General features: G+C 49.9%; 1 protein-coding gene across 2 annotated transcripts in view; it reads right to left on the reverse strand.

The window, feature by feature from the left end:
* Positions 1 to 14,781, reverse strand: part of PLA2G4E (phospholipase A2 group IVE) — an 82,335-nt gene that overhangs the window by 16,229 nt on the left and 51,325 nt on the right. For both annotated transcript variants that reach the window (XM_069596082.2, XM_069596083.2), the window contains exons 4-12: positions 13,801 to 13,932; positions 12,455 to 12,495; positions 7,334 to 7,376; positions 6,759 to 6,819; positions 5,717 to 5,877; positions 4,879 to 4,962; positions 4,488 to 4,525; positions 2,289 to 2,424; positions 874 to 1,010 (exon numbers count right to left, since the gene is read on the reverse strand). In XM_069596082.2, coding sequence (XP_069452183.1) covers positions 874 to 1,010; positions 2,289 to 2,424; positions 4,488 to 4,525; positions 4,879 to 4,962; positions 5,717 to 5,877; positions 6,759 to 6,819; positions 7,334 to 7,376; positions 12,455 to 12,495; positions 13,801 to 13,932 — 833 coding nt within the window. The remainder of the gene's footprint in view (positions 1 to 873; positions 1,011 to 2,288; positions 2,425 to 4,487; positions 4,526 to 4,878; positions 4,963 to 5,716; positions 5,878 to 6,758; positions 6,820 to 7,333; positions 7,377 to 12,454; positions 12,496 to 13,800; positions 13,933 to 14,781) is intronic.

The raw sequence follows: 14,781 nt of genomic DNA on the forward strand, positions 1-14,781 counted from the left end.
AGTTCCCACAGAATAGGACTCAGCTCTGGCTGAGAGGCTCTGGGCAGTCACGAGGCCTGGGTCATCCCAGAGCAGGGCTGCCTCATGACTTCGGTGGGCCCCTTCCACCATAAAAAATAGTAAAAAAAATTATCTTTTATGACTGTTGTGTAAAGACAAATATAGTAATATTATTTATTAAAACATTTTCTTCAACCTAGAAGTTCATTTTTCCTGATCTTAAAAGAAATTCAAACATTTCTGTGGGCCCCCCCACAGGCATCCATGAAGAAGCTGTCCTCACACTGGCCTCTCCTGCGGCAGAGCTGAGGGCTCACACTCCCCGCTCACCGGCAAGAGTGAGGAGCCGGGAGCCCAAGGCAGCCCACAGGGCAGAGGGGGCACACGGGGCGGGCTGGGCTGCTCTGTGGGCAGCCAGGGCAGCGGGGCCAGCTCCCCCCACCCCAGGAGACTTGGCACGGTCAGCCTGAGAGAGGACAGCTGCCTCTCCCCGGCAGGATGGGGTCGTGGCAGCAGTGGTTCACTCATGGTTGGCCACCGCACTCCTGGGCCCCTGCCGTAGTAAATGGAAGTCATGGCCAACACATGTCCTTTGTGTACCCAGTCCTGGGGGAGCTTCTTGCAACAATCCCACGAGGTCAGTGCTGTTACTATCCCCACTTTACAGCTACAGAAAATGAGACTTGGAGAAGTTAAGCTGTATGCCCAAGGCCACACAGCTATGAGTGATGACAGTTGTCATGAGTCACTCTATCTTGGGGCGGAGGAGCTTCACCAGAAACCCCCTCCTGGCCAACCTGTTGGAAACCCCCTCCTGGCCAACCTGTTGGCTGCTTGCTCTGGGCTTCACCAGACACTGGTCCCCGCTCTTACCAGGTGGCCCCAGACAGGCCGGTGATATAGCTGGCACAGTTCAGGATGTTCAGCTTCTGCAGTGCCAGCAGGTGGCCATACATGGCGGTCATAGATCTTGTTCCACCTCCAGTGGCCATAATGGCTATCAGCGGGACCTGGGGGCACATGGAGGCAGGCTGATGAGGTGAGGCTGGACAGGAGAAGACTTGGAGTGACAGGAGCTTAGAAAGAACAGTGGAGGAGGAAAAGCAGGCTACAGAGAGCAGGGGCGGGGGGAATTGAGCAACCTGAAAACTGCTTTTCACACAGTGTCAGGCCACTTGGTAGGTTTAGAGCTGGACCTTAACTCTCTACCCAATGGCTGGTGTCAGGCTTGGTAAATCAGAAAGTCACATAGGAGCTCTTAGCACTGTGAATCTAGCCCTCAGTTAAGAGGACGAACTGGGGCCAGAGGGCTGGGTGACTTGCTCAAAAATCCAACCAGTGTGATTCTTTAATGGCTGTAAATCAGTATCTGCTATAAGGGGATCTGATGTTAGAGCACCAAGGCCAGGCTCGGCACATGGTATGTGCTCAAAATAAACCGTATGTGTCGGAGCAGGAACAGATGGATTTTTGACATGGGAAGGAGCAAGGTTGTCACCTGTGGGCTTACATAGCTTTAAGATGCCCTTGGTATGTTTCCTTACAGATGGGAGAGGGAGGTGTGGGGTCTTTACCAAGACTTGCTTTGTTTTCATCTGAGTGGGGACTGTGAGAACTACTGTCAGCCGAAGCCCCGTCACAGCCTTCCTAAGCGACAAGGCCTCTGTCCGCACCGTGTTCAGCCTCAGAAGGGGGACTCTTGGAGGGCCGACTGCTGCTCAGGGGAGTGCGGGCCTCAGGCCCACACCAGGGAGATGACAGAGGGCACAGAGGCTCTGTCGTCTGCCCTGTGCACAGAAGCTGGCCCTGCACGTGGAAGCTGCTTGTCTTTAGTCCCGGACTGTGGTTCATTCTCTGTGTGTGTGTGCCTATGCACACACATTTGGGGGAAGAGAGAATTAAAGAATGAAGGGCCTACGGCTTACGGAGGCGGTGTGTGGCATGTGTGAGCTAGGGGAGCTCTCAAGCTTTCCCCGGCTGGGAAAAGGAGGCCATGTGGTCCCGTGTAGCTAGAACATCACTCATTGTCTCAGGATGTCAGTTCAGGGGAGGAGCTGCTGGGCTCCTTCCTTTCCTTCTCCTCTACCCTCCCTGCCCCTGTGAATACACAACTGAATCATATCCTACAGTGACGAAGCACAGCCCTCAGCTGGGAGCCTGGAACCTTGGCACTAAGGACCACGGGAAAGGCAGTGCCACCCTGGGGCACGGGAGGGACTGCAGGGCGCAGCTGGCAGGCACAGTTTGGAAGGACAGGTTTGACTTGGAGTGGACCTCTGCTCACCCACCTCATCTGCCCGCAGGTCTTCCTCCAGCTGCAGCACCTCCTTCAGCGCCTGGGCCACCACCACCCTCCGTTTCTGCAGGAACTCCAGTTCTGCCTGGCACAGGCTGAAGCCCAGCCGCACGTCCAACACCTGGGAACTATGGGGACAGAGGACCTTGGCTGAGCGGGCCTGTAGATTCCATCTTCATGGAGAAGACATGGCTTTAGGGTCAGGTGGACCTAGGCTTGAGACTTGGTTCTGCCAGGTGTCACCTCTGTGACCTTGGGCCTCTGCTTTCTCATCTGTAAAATGGGGCTAATCGTGCTTGACTCCCAACACTTAATGAGCCACCAAATGTAAAGCCCTCAAAGCCTTAGCTGGTGCACTGTGAGCAGGTACTTAACACTATTAGGTATTCATTGAACCCTATGCTTTCTCAATAAGTTCTGGAAAGTCCTGGAAGGCGTCCCCCAGGCACCTGCTAGAGCCTGAGGCCAGACATGGTGACAAGGGTCCCTGAGACCCTATTAGCCAATACCTCTGAATAAGGCAAGGGCTTCCCAGGTGGTCAGTGGTAAAGAACCTGCCAATGAAGGAAATCCAAGAGATGTGGGTTCAATCCCTGGATCGGGAAGATCCCCTGGAGGAGGAAATGGCCATCCACTCCAGTATTCTTGCCTGGAAAATCCCATGGACAGAGGAGCCTGGAGGACTGCAGTCCTCGGGGTTTCAAAGAGTCAGACATGACTGAGCACACACACTTCTGAATAAGGCTGTACCATAAGGGCTCTCCTGAGCTGGATAAACGAGGCCTTGTTCTCATGTTACTCATATTCCTTTCTGCTCCCAGAGTAAGACTCCTCCTTCACATTCTTGCTGTAATCCTGTCACCCCTACAGGTCTACAAGGCGGGTGGGGCAGAAGCATGTCCAACCCTTGTCCTCTTTTTATCATATCCCTGACCTGAGCAAGTCTAGGCTTATGGCCTAGCATCCAAGCCCCACCTGATCTGTCCAGCCTCACCTCCTGCTACTTTCTAGAAGGGTCCGTTGGCTCCCAGAGCCCAGGAGCAATATGGGTCCTGAGCCTCCTTCCTCTGCCCACCAACATCCCTTGCATCCTCCAAGGCCCTGCTCCCCAGGCAAATGAACCTCGACAATTTCTGACCCGAGTCTTAGTGACCTGCGTAATTAACAAGGTCATATCTCCTTGAAGGCAGAATCTGGGGACTGTCCCATCCATTCCCTCTGTGTCTAGTACAGGCCTGCAGACACAGCTGTCAGGAAATTTTCCCTTGGTCTCAACAAGGAATGAATAATCCAACAGCAATAATAATAACAACATTAGTTGATATTTTCAGTCTGTCCCACTTCTTAGATCACTGATTTCCTCACATGGGTTATCTCACTGGATCCTCAAAAGCAACCCAACCATGGACCATGCCCTTGGTATTGCTGTAATTCACAGATGAAAAAAAAATGAGACTTAGAGGGGCTTAATAACTTGACCGAGCACAAAATAGCTGTCAGACTGTAAATGGAAGCAACAGTCACTTGATCTTCAACAAGGGTGCCAAGACAGTTCAAGAGGGAAAGAATCATCTTGTCACCAAATGATGCTGGGACAATGGATATCCACATGCCAAGAGTCCAAGAGTGAAGTTGGACCCCTATTTCATAATATATACATATATATTCACATAAATACAAATTAACTCAAAATCAATCATAGACTCACATGTGAGAGCTAAGACTATAAAACTCTTAAAAGAAAACATGGGAATAAATCTTCATGACCTTGGATTAGGCAATGGTGTTTTAAATATGACACCAAAAGCACAAGTGACAAAGGAAAAATATACATACACTGAAATTCACCAAAACTGAAAATTTCTGTGCTTCAAAGAACACTATTAAGAATGTGAAAGACAATCTTCAGAATAGGAAAAAATATTTAGAAGTCATATATCTGACAAGGGGTTTGTATCTAGAATATACAAAGAAATTTTACAAGTCAACAATAAAAGGCAAATCACCCACTTTAAAATGGGCAAAAGATTTGAATAAATATTTCTCTGAAGAAGATGCACAAATGGCCTGTAAGCCTATGAAAAGATGCTCAACATCACTGGCCATCACTGAAATGCAAATCAAAACCACAAGATACCATATCCTTAAAGAGAAATGAGTCAGAGGGCCAGACAGAAAGAGGGTACTTTACCAGGGTGTAGACTTCATGTGTAATTCACAGTTCTCATTCTGGGAAGTGAAAGATGAAATGTTTGTCAGGGATGACAAGTTTAGAGCCAAGAGATCCCAACCAAAGAAGTGGAGACTCACCACACTGTCCACCCCGACCTGACTCCGGACACACGCGTGTGCGTGTGGGCACACACACATGTTCTCTTCTGGATGTGACCCTCCCCACCATCCTGGACTCAGCCACTGTCTTTGGCTCCACACCACAGCCCAGAAGCCTCCTACCCCACAAGACTCTCTACCCTACCAGGAATCCTCCTCCTCCACGGCCCCCCAGGCTCTCCCCATCTCCTTGTCACAGGAGCTCCAGGCTAAGCTGCTCAGGGGCCCCTTCCCAGACCCCAGACCCTCACCACAGGCAAGGTCACCGCCTGGCCGTCGGGGAGGCAATGGAGGGACTGGCACACAGGGCCCTTCTGGCCCGCACAGCAGCAAAGCTGGAAGGAGGGCAGGTGTGTGAGGGGGAGGGGCTCCTTCTGCTGCCCACCACTCCTAGTCCCCCACTCCCCCCACCTCTCCCAGTCCCCTACCCCCCCACCACCTCTCCCAGTCCCCTACCTCCCACCACCTCTCCCAGTCCCCTATAACCCCCCTCCCAGTCACCTACCCCCCACCACCTCTCCCAGTCCCCTATACCCCCCTCTCCCAGTCCCCTATACCCCCCACCTCTCCCAGTCACCTACCCCCCCCCACCTCTCCGAGTCCCCTATCCCCCCCACCTCTCCCAGTCCCCTACCCTCCCACCACCTCTCCCAGTCCCCTACCCCCCCACCACCTCTCCCAGTCCTCTATACCCCCCCACCACCTCTCCCAGTCCCTATCCCCCCCACCTCTCCCAGTCCCCTATACCCCCTCCTACTCTCCCAGTCCCCTATATGCCCCCACCACCTCTCCCAGTCCTCTACCCCCACCCCCCACCACCTCTCCCAGTCCCCTATACCCCCCACCTCTCCCAGTCCCCTATAACCCCCCACCACCTCTCCCAGTCCCCTACCCCCCCCCCACCTCTCCCAGTCCCCTATAACCCCCCACCACCTCTCCCAGTCCCCTATCCCCCCCCCACCTCTCCCAGTCCCCTATAACCCCCCACCACCTCTCCCAGTCCCCTACCCCCCCCACCTCTCCCAGTCCCCTATACCCCCAATCACCTCTCCCAGTCCCCTACCCCCAGCATACTTCGGCAGCCCCTACCTCACAGATCCACGGGCTCTTGGGCAACTCCACGTGCACCTCGGGCTGGAAGTATTTGGGGTATTGGAAGCAGGCAGGGTTTGAGCAGCAGGACTCCAGGCAGGGTGAGACGCGCTGGGTGTGCTCGAAGGACTCCGTCACTGTCACCAGGAGGTCCTTCTCTGGAAGAGAGGATGCGAGGGCTGAGACCCCCAGGAAGCCTCTTGCTTCCCACCTTCACATGGCCCACTAAAAGGCCTAGCTGGAGGTGCCCGGGATAGGGGTTTAGAATGACCAAGGCACTGGATAAAATGCCCCAGAGCCTTGTTCTGAAGGGCAGGGCAGGGCCCTGGAACTTGCACTTCAACAGGCTTGTGCATGACATCTGAGATGCTGAGTTCTCTGGACTAATCCTCCTTCTTCTCTGCAAGGTACCCCCAAATCACCCTCCCACTGCACTGGAAGCAGCCCCCTTTCTGCCAGTTTAGGGGTAGAGCCTCTTCCTTCCCCCTCCCTCCGCCTGTGGGGGCTCTGAGGCTCTCCTCTTTCCAGGCAGGGCTTGAGTGGGGGGATGGGATGGAGCGCTGAACTGGAGGGTCTCGTAGCTGTGGATCCGTTAGGTCCCTGTCAGCTATAAAATGCTAGAACTCTATGAACTGGAGTCTGATTAGAGGAAGCGGTGCATCTAGAGGGGCCCTACCTGCCTTGGGTGCTGACCACTGCGCTAGACCCAGGGAATCCCTGGTCTGACAGGCTGCAGCGCAGATCAGTATGGACAAATAGGCAGTGCTGTGCCCTTGATCCCGGCCCAGGGCGCTGGCCAGGCTGGGAAGCTCTGAGGGTCACCTGGGGGCCTGGAAGAGCAGCCTCCTTTTAGGGCAGTGAGAAGGACAGGGGTTCATGACCCCTGAGGGTAAGAAGATCCCGAGGACTCAGCCAAGCTTTGGGTTCCCCGTCGAGCCGCGGGCGACCATGGAGCGGCCACGCTGATGCTGACAGAGTCAGGAAACAGCACCGGCCTCCCTCCCACCCGCCAGCAGGCAGAAGCGGTCCCAGGGCTCACTTTTCCTCTTCTTTGGCCTCCTGGATTCTGCACAAACCTCCAGGCAGGACATTTGTCGAGACTGAAACAGAGGAAGGGGGGTCATTTTGAGCCCATGCTGCTTGGGATGCTCTACCAGGCCACACATTCCCAGAGACTGATCTTGCGGGGAGAGAGCTCCTTGAATCCTGAGGCTTTAGCTGCATCGAATTAAAATGGCTATACTAACAGCCTAATTATGGGAAACTTTTAACTTCTGAACTTCATGCTTTTAGGGATTGGAGTTGGGGAAAATTGGGATGAGACTGATTCTGGGAGGAGGCTGTAGACTAGTGGGTGCTTTTATTGAGGGGTTCCTAGGACATGGTTGTGGGAGATGGGGTGATGGCCCAGATATTTTCTCCCCAGGAGCAGGAGCCCAGCTGCTGCCCCCACCACGCCCTGGCTCCCTTTGTCTGGCTTCAGTTAGCCTGCCTCCTAGCGGGCTCTGGGGCAAGGGTCCAAGTTGGGCCTGGTTTTCCTTCCCACAGTTCTGTTCTCTGAGAGGAGCAGCCACAGGTGGCCCTAGAGCCACAGGAGACTGGAAGGACAGTTACCACCAGCACGCCGTTCGTGATGAGGTTCTCAGGTGGAGAGGGGCTGAAAAACAGAATGAGAACCCCTGGTCAGTCTTGTCATTCTTTTTTTTTTTTTTAACTTATTTTATTGAAGTATATCTGAGTCACAACATTGTGTTAATTTCCACTGTATAGCAAAGTAATTAAGTTATGCACACACATATGTACATAGTCTTTTTCATGTCAGTTCAGTTCAGTAGTTCAGTCATGTCCAATTCTTTGCCACCCCATGGACTGCAGCATGCCAGGCTTCCCTGTCCATCACCAACTCCTAGAGCTTGCTCAAACTCATGTCTATTGAGTCGGTGATGCCATCCAGCCATCTCATCCTGTCATCCCCTTCTCCTCCCACCTTCAATCTTTCATAGCATCAGGGTCTTTTCCAATAAGTCAGTTTTTCACAATAGGTGGCCAAAGGATTGGAGTTTCAGCTTCAGCATCAGTCAGTCCTTCCAGTGAATATTCAGGACTGATTTCTTTGAAGATTGACTGGTTGGATCTCTTTGCAGTCCAAGGGGACTCTCAAGAGTCTTCTCCAACAGCACAATTCAAAGGCATCAATTCTTTGGCACTCAGCTTTCTTCATAGTCCAACTCTCATATCCATACATGACCAATGGAAAAACCATAGCTCTGACTAGATGGACCTTTGTTGGCAAAGTAATGTCGCTGCTTTCTAATATGCTGTCTAGGTTGGTCATAGCTTTTCTTCCAAGAAGCAAGTGTCTTTTAATTTCATGGCTGCAGTCACCATCTGCAGTGATTTTGTAGCCCCCCAAAATAAAGTCTGTCACTGTTTCTACTGTTTCCCCATCTATTTGCAATAAAGTGATGGGACTGGATGCCATGATGTTAGTTTTCTGAATGTTGAGCTTTAAGCCAACTTTTTCACTCTCCTCTTTCACTTTCATCAAGAGGCTTTTTAGTTCCTCTTCACTTTCTGCCATAGGGAAGTATCATCTGCATATCTGAGGTTATTGATATTTCTCCCAGCAATCTTGATTCCAGCTTGTACTTCCTCCAGCTCAGCATTTCTCATGATGTACTCTGTGTATAAGTTAAATAAGCAGAGTGACAATATACAGCCTTGATGTACTCCTTTCCCAATTTGTTACCAGCCCCTTGTTCCATGTACGGTTCTAGCTGTTGCTTCCTGACCTGCATACAGACCTCTCAAGAGGCAGGTTAGGTGGTCTGGTATTCTCATCTCTTTCAGAATTTTCCACAGTTGATTGTGATCCACACAGTCAAAGGCTTTGGCATAGTCAATAAAACAGAAATAGATGTTTTTCTGGAACTCTCTTGTTTTCTTGATGATCCAACAGATGTTGGCAATTTGATCTCTGGTTCCTCTGCCTTTTCTAAATCCAGCTTGAACATCTGGAAGTTCTTGGTTTCTGTACTGTTGAAGCCTGGCTTCGAGATTTTGAGCAGTACTTTGCCAGTGTGTGGAATAACTACGATTGTGCGGTAGTCTGAGCATTCTTTGGCACTGCCTTTCTTTGGGATGGGAATGAAAACTGACCTTTCCCAGTACCGTGGTCACTGCCAAGGTTTCCAAATTTGCTGCCATACTGAGTGCAGCACTTTCACAGCATCATCTTTTAGGATTTAAAAAAGTTCAGCTGGAATTCTATCACCTCCACTAGCTTTGTTCGTAGCAATGCTTTCCAAGGCCCACTTGACTTCACATTCCAGGATGTCTGGGTCTAGGTAAGTGATCACACCATCGTGATTATCTGGGTCATGAAGATCTTTTCTGTACAATTCTTCTGTGTATTCTTGCCACCTCTTCTTAATATCTTCTGCTTCTGTTAGGTCCATACCATTTCTGTCCTTTATCCAGCCCATCTTTGCATGAAATGTTCCCTTGTTATCTCTAATTTTCTTAAAGAGATCTCTAGTCTTTCCCATTCTATTGTTTTCCTCTATTTCTTTGCATTGATCACTGAGGAAGGCTTTCTTATCTCTCCTTGCTATTCTTTGAAACTCCGCATTCAGATGGGTATATCTTTCCTTTTCTCCTTTGCCTTTTGCTTCTCTTTTCTCAGGTACTTGTAAGCTTCCTCAGACAACCATTTCGCTTTTTTGCATTTCTTTTTCTTAATTCCTGTCTCCTGTACAATGTCATGAACCTCCGTCCATAGTTCATCAGGCACTCTATCTATCAGATCTAGGCCCTTAAATCTATTTCTCACTTCCACTGTATAATCATAAGGGATTTGATTTAGGTCATACCTGAATGGTCTAGTGGTTTTCCGTACTTTTTTCAATTTAAGTCTGAATTTGGCAATAAGAAGTTCATGATCTGAGCCAGTCAGCTACCAGTCTTGTTTTTGTTGACTGTATACAGCTTCTCATCTTTGGCTGCAAAGAATATAATCAATCTGATTTCGGTGTTGACCATCTGGTGATGTCATTTAGAGTCATTTACTGTGTTGTTGGAAGAGGGTATTTACTATGACCAGTGCATTCTCTTGGCAAAACTCTGTTAGACTTTGCCCTGCTTCATTTTGTACTCCAACGCCAAACTTGCCTGTTACTCCAGTTATCTCTTGACTTGCTACTTTCGCATTTTAATCCCCCATGATGAAAAGGACATCTTTTTTGGGTGTTAGTTCTAGAAAGTCTTGTAGGTCTTCATAGACCTGTTCAATTTCAGCTTCTTCAGTGTTACTGGTTGGGACATAGACTTGGATTATCGTGATATTGAACAGCTTGCCTTGGAAACGAACAGAGATCATTCTATCGTTTTTGAGATTGCACCCAAGTACTGCATTTCAGACTCTTGTTGACTATGAGGTCTACTCCATTTCTTTTAAGTGATTTTTGCCCACAGTAGTAGATATAATAGTCATCTGAATTAAATTCTCCCATTCCAGTCCACTTTAGTTCACTGATTCCTAAAATGTTGATGTTCAGTCTTACCATCTCCTGTTTGACCACTTCCAATTTACCTTGATTCATGGACCTAACATTCCAGATTCCTATGCAATATTGTTCTTTACAGCATCGGACTTGACTTCTATCACCAGTCACATCCACAACTGGGTGTTGTTTTCGCTTTGGCTCCATCTCTTCATTCTTTCTGGAGTGATTTCTCATTCTTCTCCAGGAGCATAATAGGCACCTGCTGACCTGGGGAGTTCATCTTTCAGTGTCATATCTTTTTACCTTTTCATACTGTTTATGAGGTTCTCAAGGCAAGAATATTGAAGTATGTGCTATTCTTTTTCATATACGTTTCCATTATGGTTTATCATAGGATATTTAATTCCCTAAGCTATACAGTAGGACTTTGTTGATTATCCATTCTATACATACTAGTTTTCATCGACAAATCCCAAATTTCCAATCCAACCCTCCCCCACTCTCCCACCCACCCTTGGCAACCACAAGTCTGTTTTCTAAATCATATCATTCTTGACTGATTTCTCATAGAGGGGACAAAGAGCCTATATAGAGTCAATAAGGAGATAGCAGAACCTTCTTAGTGCTTGTGAAAAACACTGGCTTAAGAAGCTTTCGGAATTGACAAGGAGAAAACTGGCATACATTTAAAATAAAATATCTAGAAATAAAGATTTATAGGATAGAGCGAGTAGAAGAGTTTCCTTTTTTTCTTGCTTAAAGGATTACTGTTCCTTATAACCAACCAGATGCAACTGCATGGAGTTATAAGGATAAACAAGTTGCAAGAAAAGGCTGGAGGCCCACCGCCTAGAACAGATGTGAACAGTTCTGGTAGAAAAACGGACCCCTTCTCCCTTCTGTGCTTTAATGTATGCATTAACAAATAGTTCTGACCCAGCCAGAGAGGGGCCTTGTGAGTATGAAACTTCTGTGTGTTACAAACCTGAGAGAGCCTCTCTGGTTACAGTTAGTCTAGGGAAGTCCACAGCCTCCCTTGTCAACCTAAGCCCAAGAGGATTGTGTCTCCAGGTCAAGCCTTACTCTGACATAGTTCCTCCACTTTCTAATTCACCCAAGGAACACTTTTCCCCCTAAAAGTCCTGTCAAACCAAGAACCAAAGGAGAGAGCTCAGATTTTCTTTAATGTGAAACAAATGAAATTGATTTTAACTTGCCAAATTAAATTTTAATTTTAATTTAAGTTGATTTTAATGAGGCCCTTCAGTCCCAAGACCCCCCTACACATAGGATTCTCTGGTTGGAGCTTGACAAGCCTTCGGTTCTAGTTTCTGCCTCTCGTTGTTCCCCTGTTGCTGGGCTGATTGTAAGTCCAGGGGACTCAGTCCTGCCAAGGCTAAGAAGCCAGCCATCCAATCAATCACAAGGCACCCTGCTGTCCCTGGGCAGGCTTGTCCCCTCCAGGAAGGGGCCCTCCCTCACTGCCCCTTCCCTTCCTTCCTCTCTCTTCCTCCCCTTCTTCCCATACTTCCAACTCTGTGACCCAGGTCCATGTGAGTCCACAGCACAGTCATACCCCTAGGAGCCTGGATCTTTTTCTTAGTTGGAAATGATGAGAAATAATCCCACACCTTGGCCCCGAGCTTCCCCCTGACTTGGTTCCAGAGTTGGAGGTGGCTGCAGAGGGGCACGGCAGCCCACCTCAGTGTTCTTGCCTGGAGAATCCCAGGGACGGGGGAGCCTGGTGGGCTGCCGTCTATGGGGTTGCACAGAGTTGGACATGACTGAAGCGACTTAGCAGCAGAGAGGCACAGCCTCTGCTTCAGCCCCGGGTTTAGGGGGAGTTTGTTCTAACAGTTCTGGGTCCAAGAGGAAACACCTTAGTCCCGATGTCTTTCTTAGCCTGACCTCGGGAAAGTCCCATCCCCATGGTGGCAGGAAGTCTTCCCAGGAGCCACTCTTAGAAATGCTGGGGATCTGAGGCAGATGAATTGGCCAGAGTACTAGATCTTTAAAGTAGCACTGATGTCAGCAGACCTGGATGAGAAGGGGTGGAGCCCAGGCACCTACACTATTTAGGAATTCCCAAGTGATTCCGATGCATTTGAGGGGTGTCAGGGGTGGGAGTGGAAGAGGGGGTACTGCAGAAAGAAAGTGCAATGCCTGTGCGCAGAAGCTGCTTTGGAGTCTGGACCTTAGTGGAAGCCTGGGGGGGCTGGGTCCTACTCACCTCTCCTCCAGCAGGAACTCCACTTCCAGCTCCTCCATGCCCTGCAGGGGGAGGAAGAGACTACAGTTGTGAGCTGTGTCTCCACTTCTCTCCAGACCAGGATTCTTGCCACCCCAGGAGACCCTGCGGACATGTCCGTGTCCGTCCCACTTGGTGGTCCTGCTGTCTTAGCCTGGGGACAGCTGCTCTTGGCTCTTTTTGTCCTCCTTGTCTCTCTCTGTATCCAAGTCTTTTTATCAGGAACATCACTAACCATCCAGAGGAGATCAGGGTATGAAGTGGACCCTCAGCCCCAGCAGGTAAATCCCTTTGCCCCAGAACATGTGTCGTTCATCTTCTCCCTCCAGCTTCCATCGTTCTCCTGCCTTCCCAACAGGCTCACTGTTTGGAGCAAGGGAGAGCTGAGATGCTGCCCCCGGCAAGCCCAACTCTGAAGGCTAGGGGCCCGTGCTTTCATCTTCTGCTTTGCATCTCTTGCTGTATAACTTCAGGAAGTCATGACCTCATGGGACCTTAATTTCCTCCATGGAGCATGAGCCAGGTGAGCACAGGGATGCTCGTCCCCTGAGGTGTCCAAGTACCTGGAACAGTGCTTGCCCTGTGTGTGTGTTTGTGTGTGTGTTAGTCACTTAGTCATGTCCGACTATCTGTGACCCCAAGGACTGCAGCCCACCAGGCTCCCCTCTCCCATAGGGCACTCAAATGCTTGTTGGGTGAATCAATAACATCCTGGGCCTTTCCGGCAGATTTGCCCTCATTTGCCTTGTCTGTCCTCTGTCCCCTGGGGCCATCCCAGCAGCAGGGCTCTGAGTGAAGAAAGGGAACCAACATTTACTCCATCTCCATTTAGTACTCTGAACTGGGCTTGTTGTCCTTTTAGTTGCTCAGTCACGTCTGACCCTTTGTGATGCACTGTAGCCTACCAGGCTCCTCAGTCCATGGGATTTTTCAGACAAGAATACTGGAGTGGGTTGCCATTTCCTTCTCCAGGGGATCTTCCCAACCCAGGGATTGAACCTGTATGTCCTGCATTGACAGGTGGATTCTTTACCACTGAGCCACCTAGCCACTGAACAGTGCTAGGTGCCTTAATTATTTATTCCCGTTTAAGCCTCACAGTGACCCTGTATGGTAGATATTATTATCAGAGAAGACAAGGAAATAGAACTCAGGGGAATTAAATCTATAGGTTGCACAGCCAGCAGGCCAAAACGCTGGGATTTGCACAGCAGCACTATCTTCTCTCCACTTGGCTACAGAGAGAGGATGCTGTAAAACAGCATCTTAGGAATAACCAGCTTCCCCTCATGAGGCAGGAGGCTGAGGGCCAGGGCAGCCACACCCACCTCTGTGTTGAGCGGGAACTTCACGTGGGTTTTCTTTCGGAAGCAGAGCTTGGCGAGGTCATAGAGAACTGTCAAGAGATGGTCATCAGGTGTCACTGTGTCTTCATCACAGACGCTCAGCTCCAGAACATTCTAGGGGAAAAGGGGTGGGTGTGAGTCTGGTCACTGAGGCTGCATCCACCCATTCCCAGGATGAGGGGCCTGACCTCAGTCCTAGTGAGTAGGTGGGTCTGAGGGATGGGGGCGAGCATAGCTCAGGTGTGAAGGACATATGTGGGGACATGAATAAAGGGAAAAGTGAAAGTGTTAGTTGTGTCTGACTCTGCTACCCCATGGACTGTAGCCCACCAGGTTCTTCTATCCATGTGATTTCCCAGGCAAGAATACTGGAGTGGGTTTCCATTCCCTTCTCTAGGGGATCTTCCCGACCCAGGGACCGAACCCAGGTCTCCCGCATTGCAAGCAGATTCTTTACCATCTGAGCCACCAAGGAAGCCCTGGATTAAGGGAGAAAAGTGTCTATTCCCTCCTTTGCAACTCTCTGAGGCCTTCCTGCCCTTCTTCTCTAGTTCTCCTACTGGGGAATTTTGCTCTTTTATAAGCTTGGCAGGGGCCTGTGAAGTGTGAGGTATTTCATTTCACATAGGGGAAGGATGGAAGGACACAGCAAGCAAGACATTTGCCAAGATACAGCACGTATCCAGTGCTGGGACCCAGGAGCTGAAGACAGTTCCTTTGGTACAGAAAACACAGTTCAAGGGTGCCACTACATTTCATACTCCAGGTGGAGAGGTGTGGCAAAGATTACAGAGGCTTTGATTGGGTTGGGGTGAAGTGTTGGAGCTCTATCCTTTGGCTCATCAGCCCCTAAGTGAGGTTTCATGGATGGTCCCAAAGCAGCAGGTCAAGGGTGGAGCAGCTACCCTACCATCCAGCAGAACTCTGAGATGACTTAGGTGACTAAGATTAGCCTCTGAGGCT

This window comes from Ovis canadensis, chromosome 7 (genome assembly GCF_042477335.2).
Source record: "Ovis canadensis isolate MfBH-ARS-UI-01 breed Bighorn chromosome 7, ARS-UI_OviCan_v2, whole genome shotgun sequence".
In the NCBI taxonomy this organism is placed as follows: domain Eukaryota; kingdom Metazoa; phylum Chordata; class Mammalia; order Artiodactyla; family Bovidae; genus Ovis; species Ovis canadensis.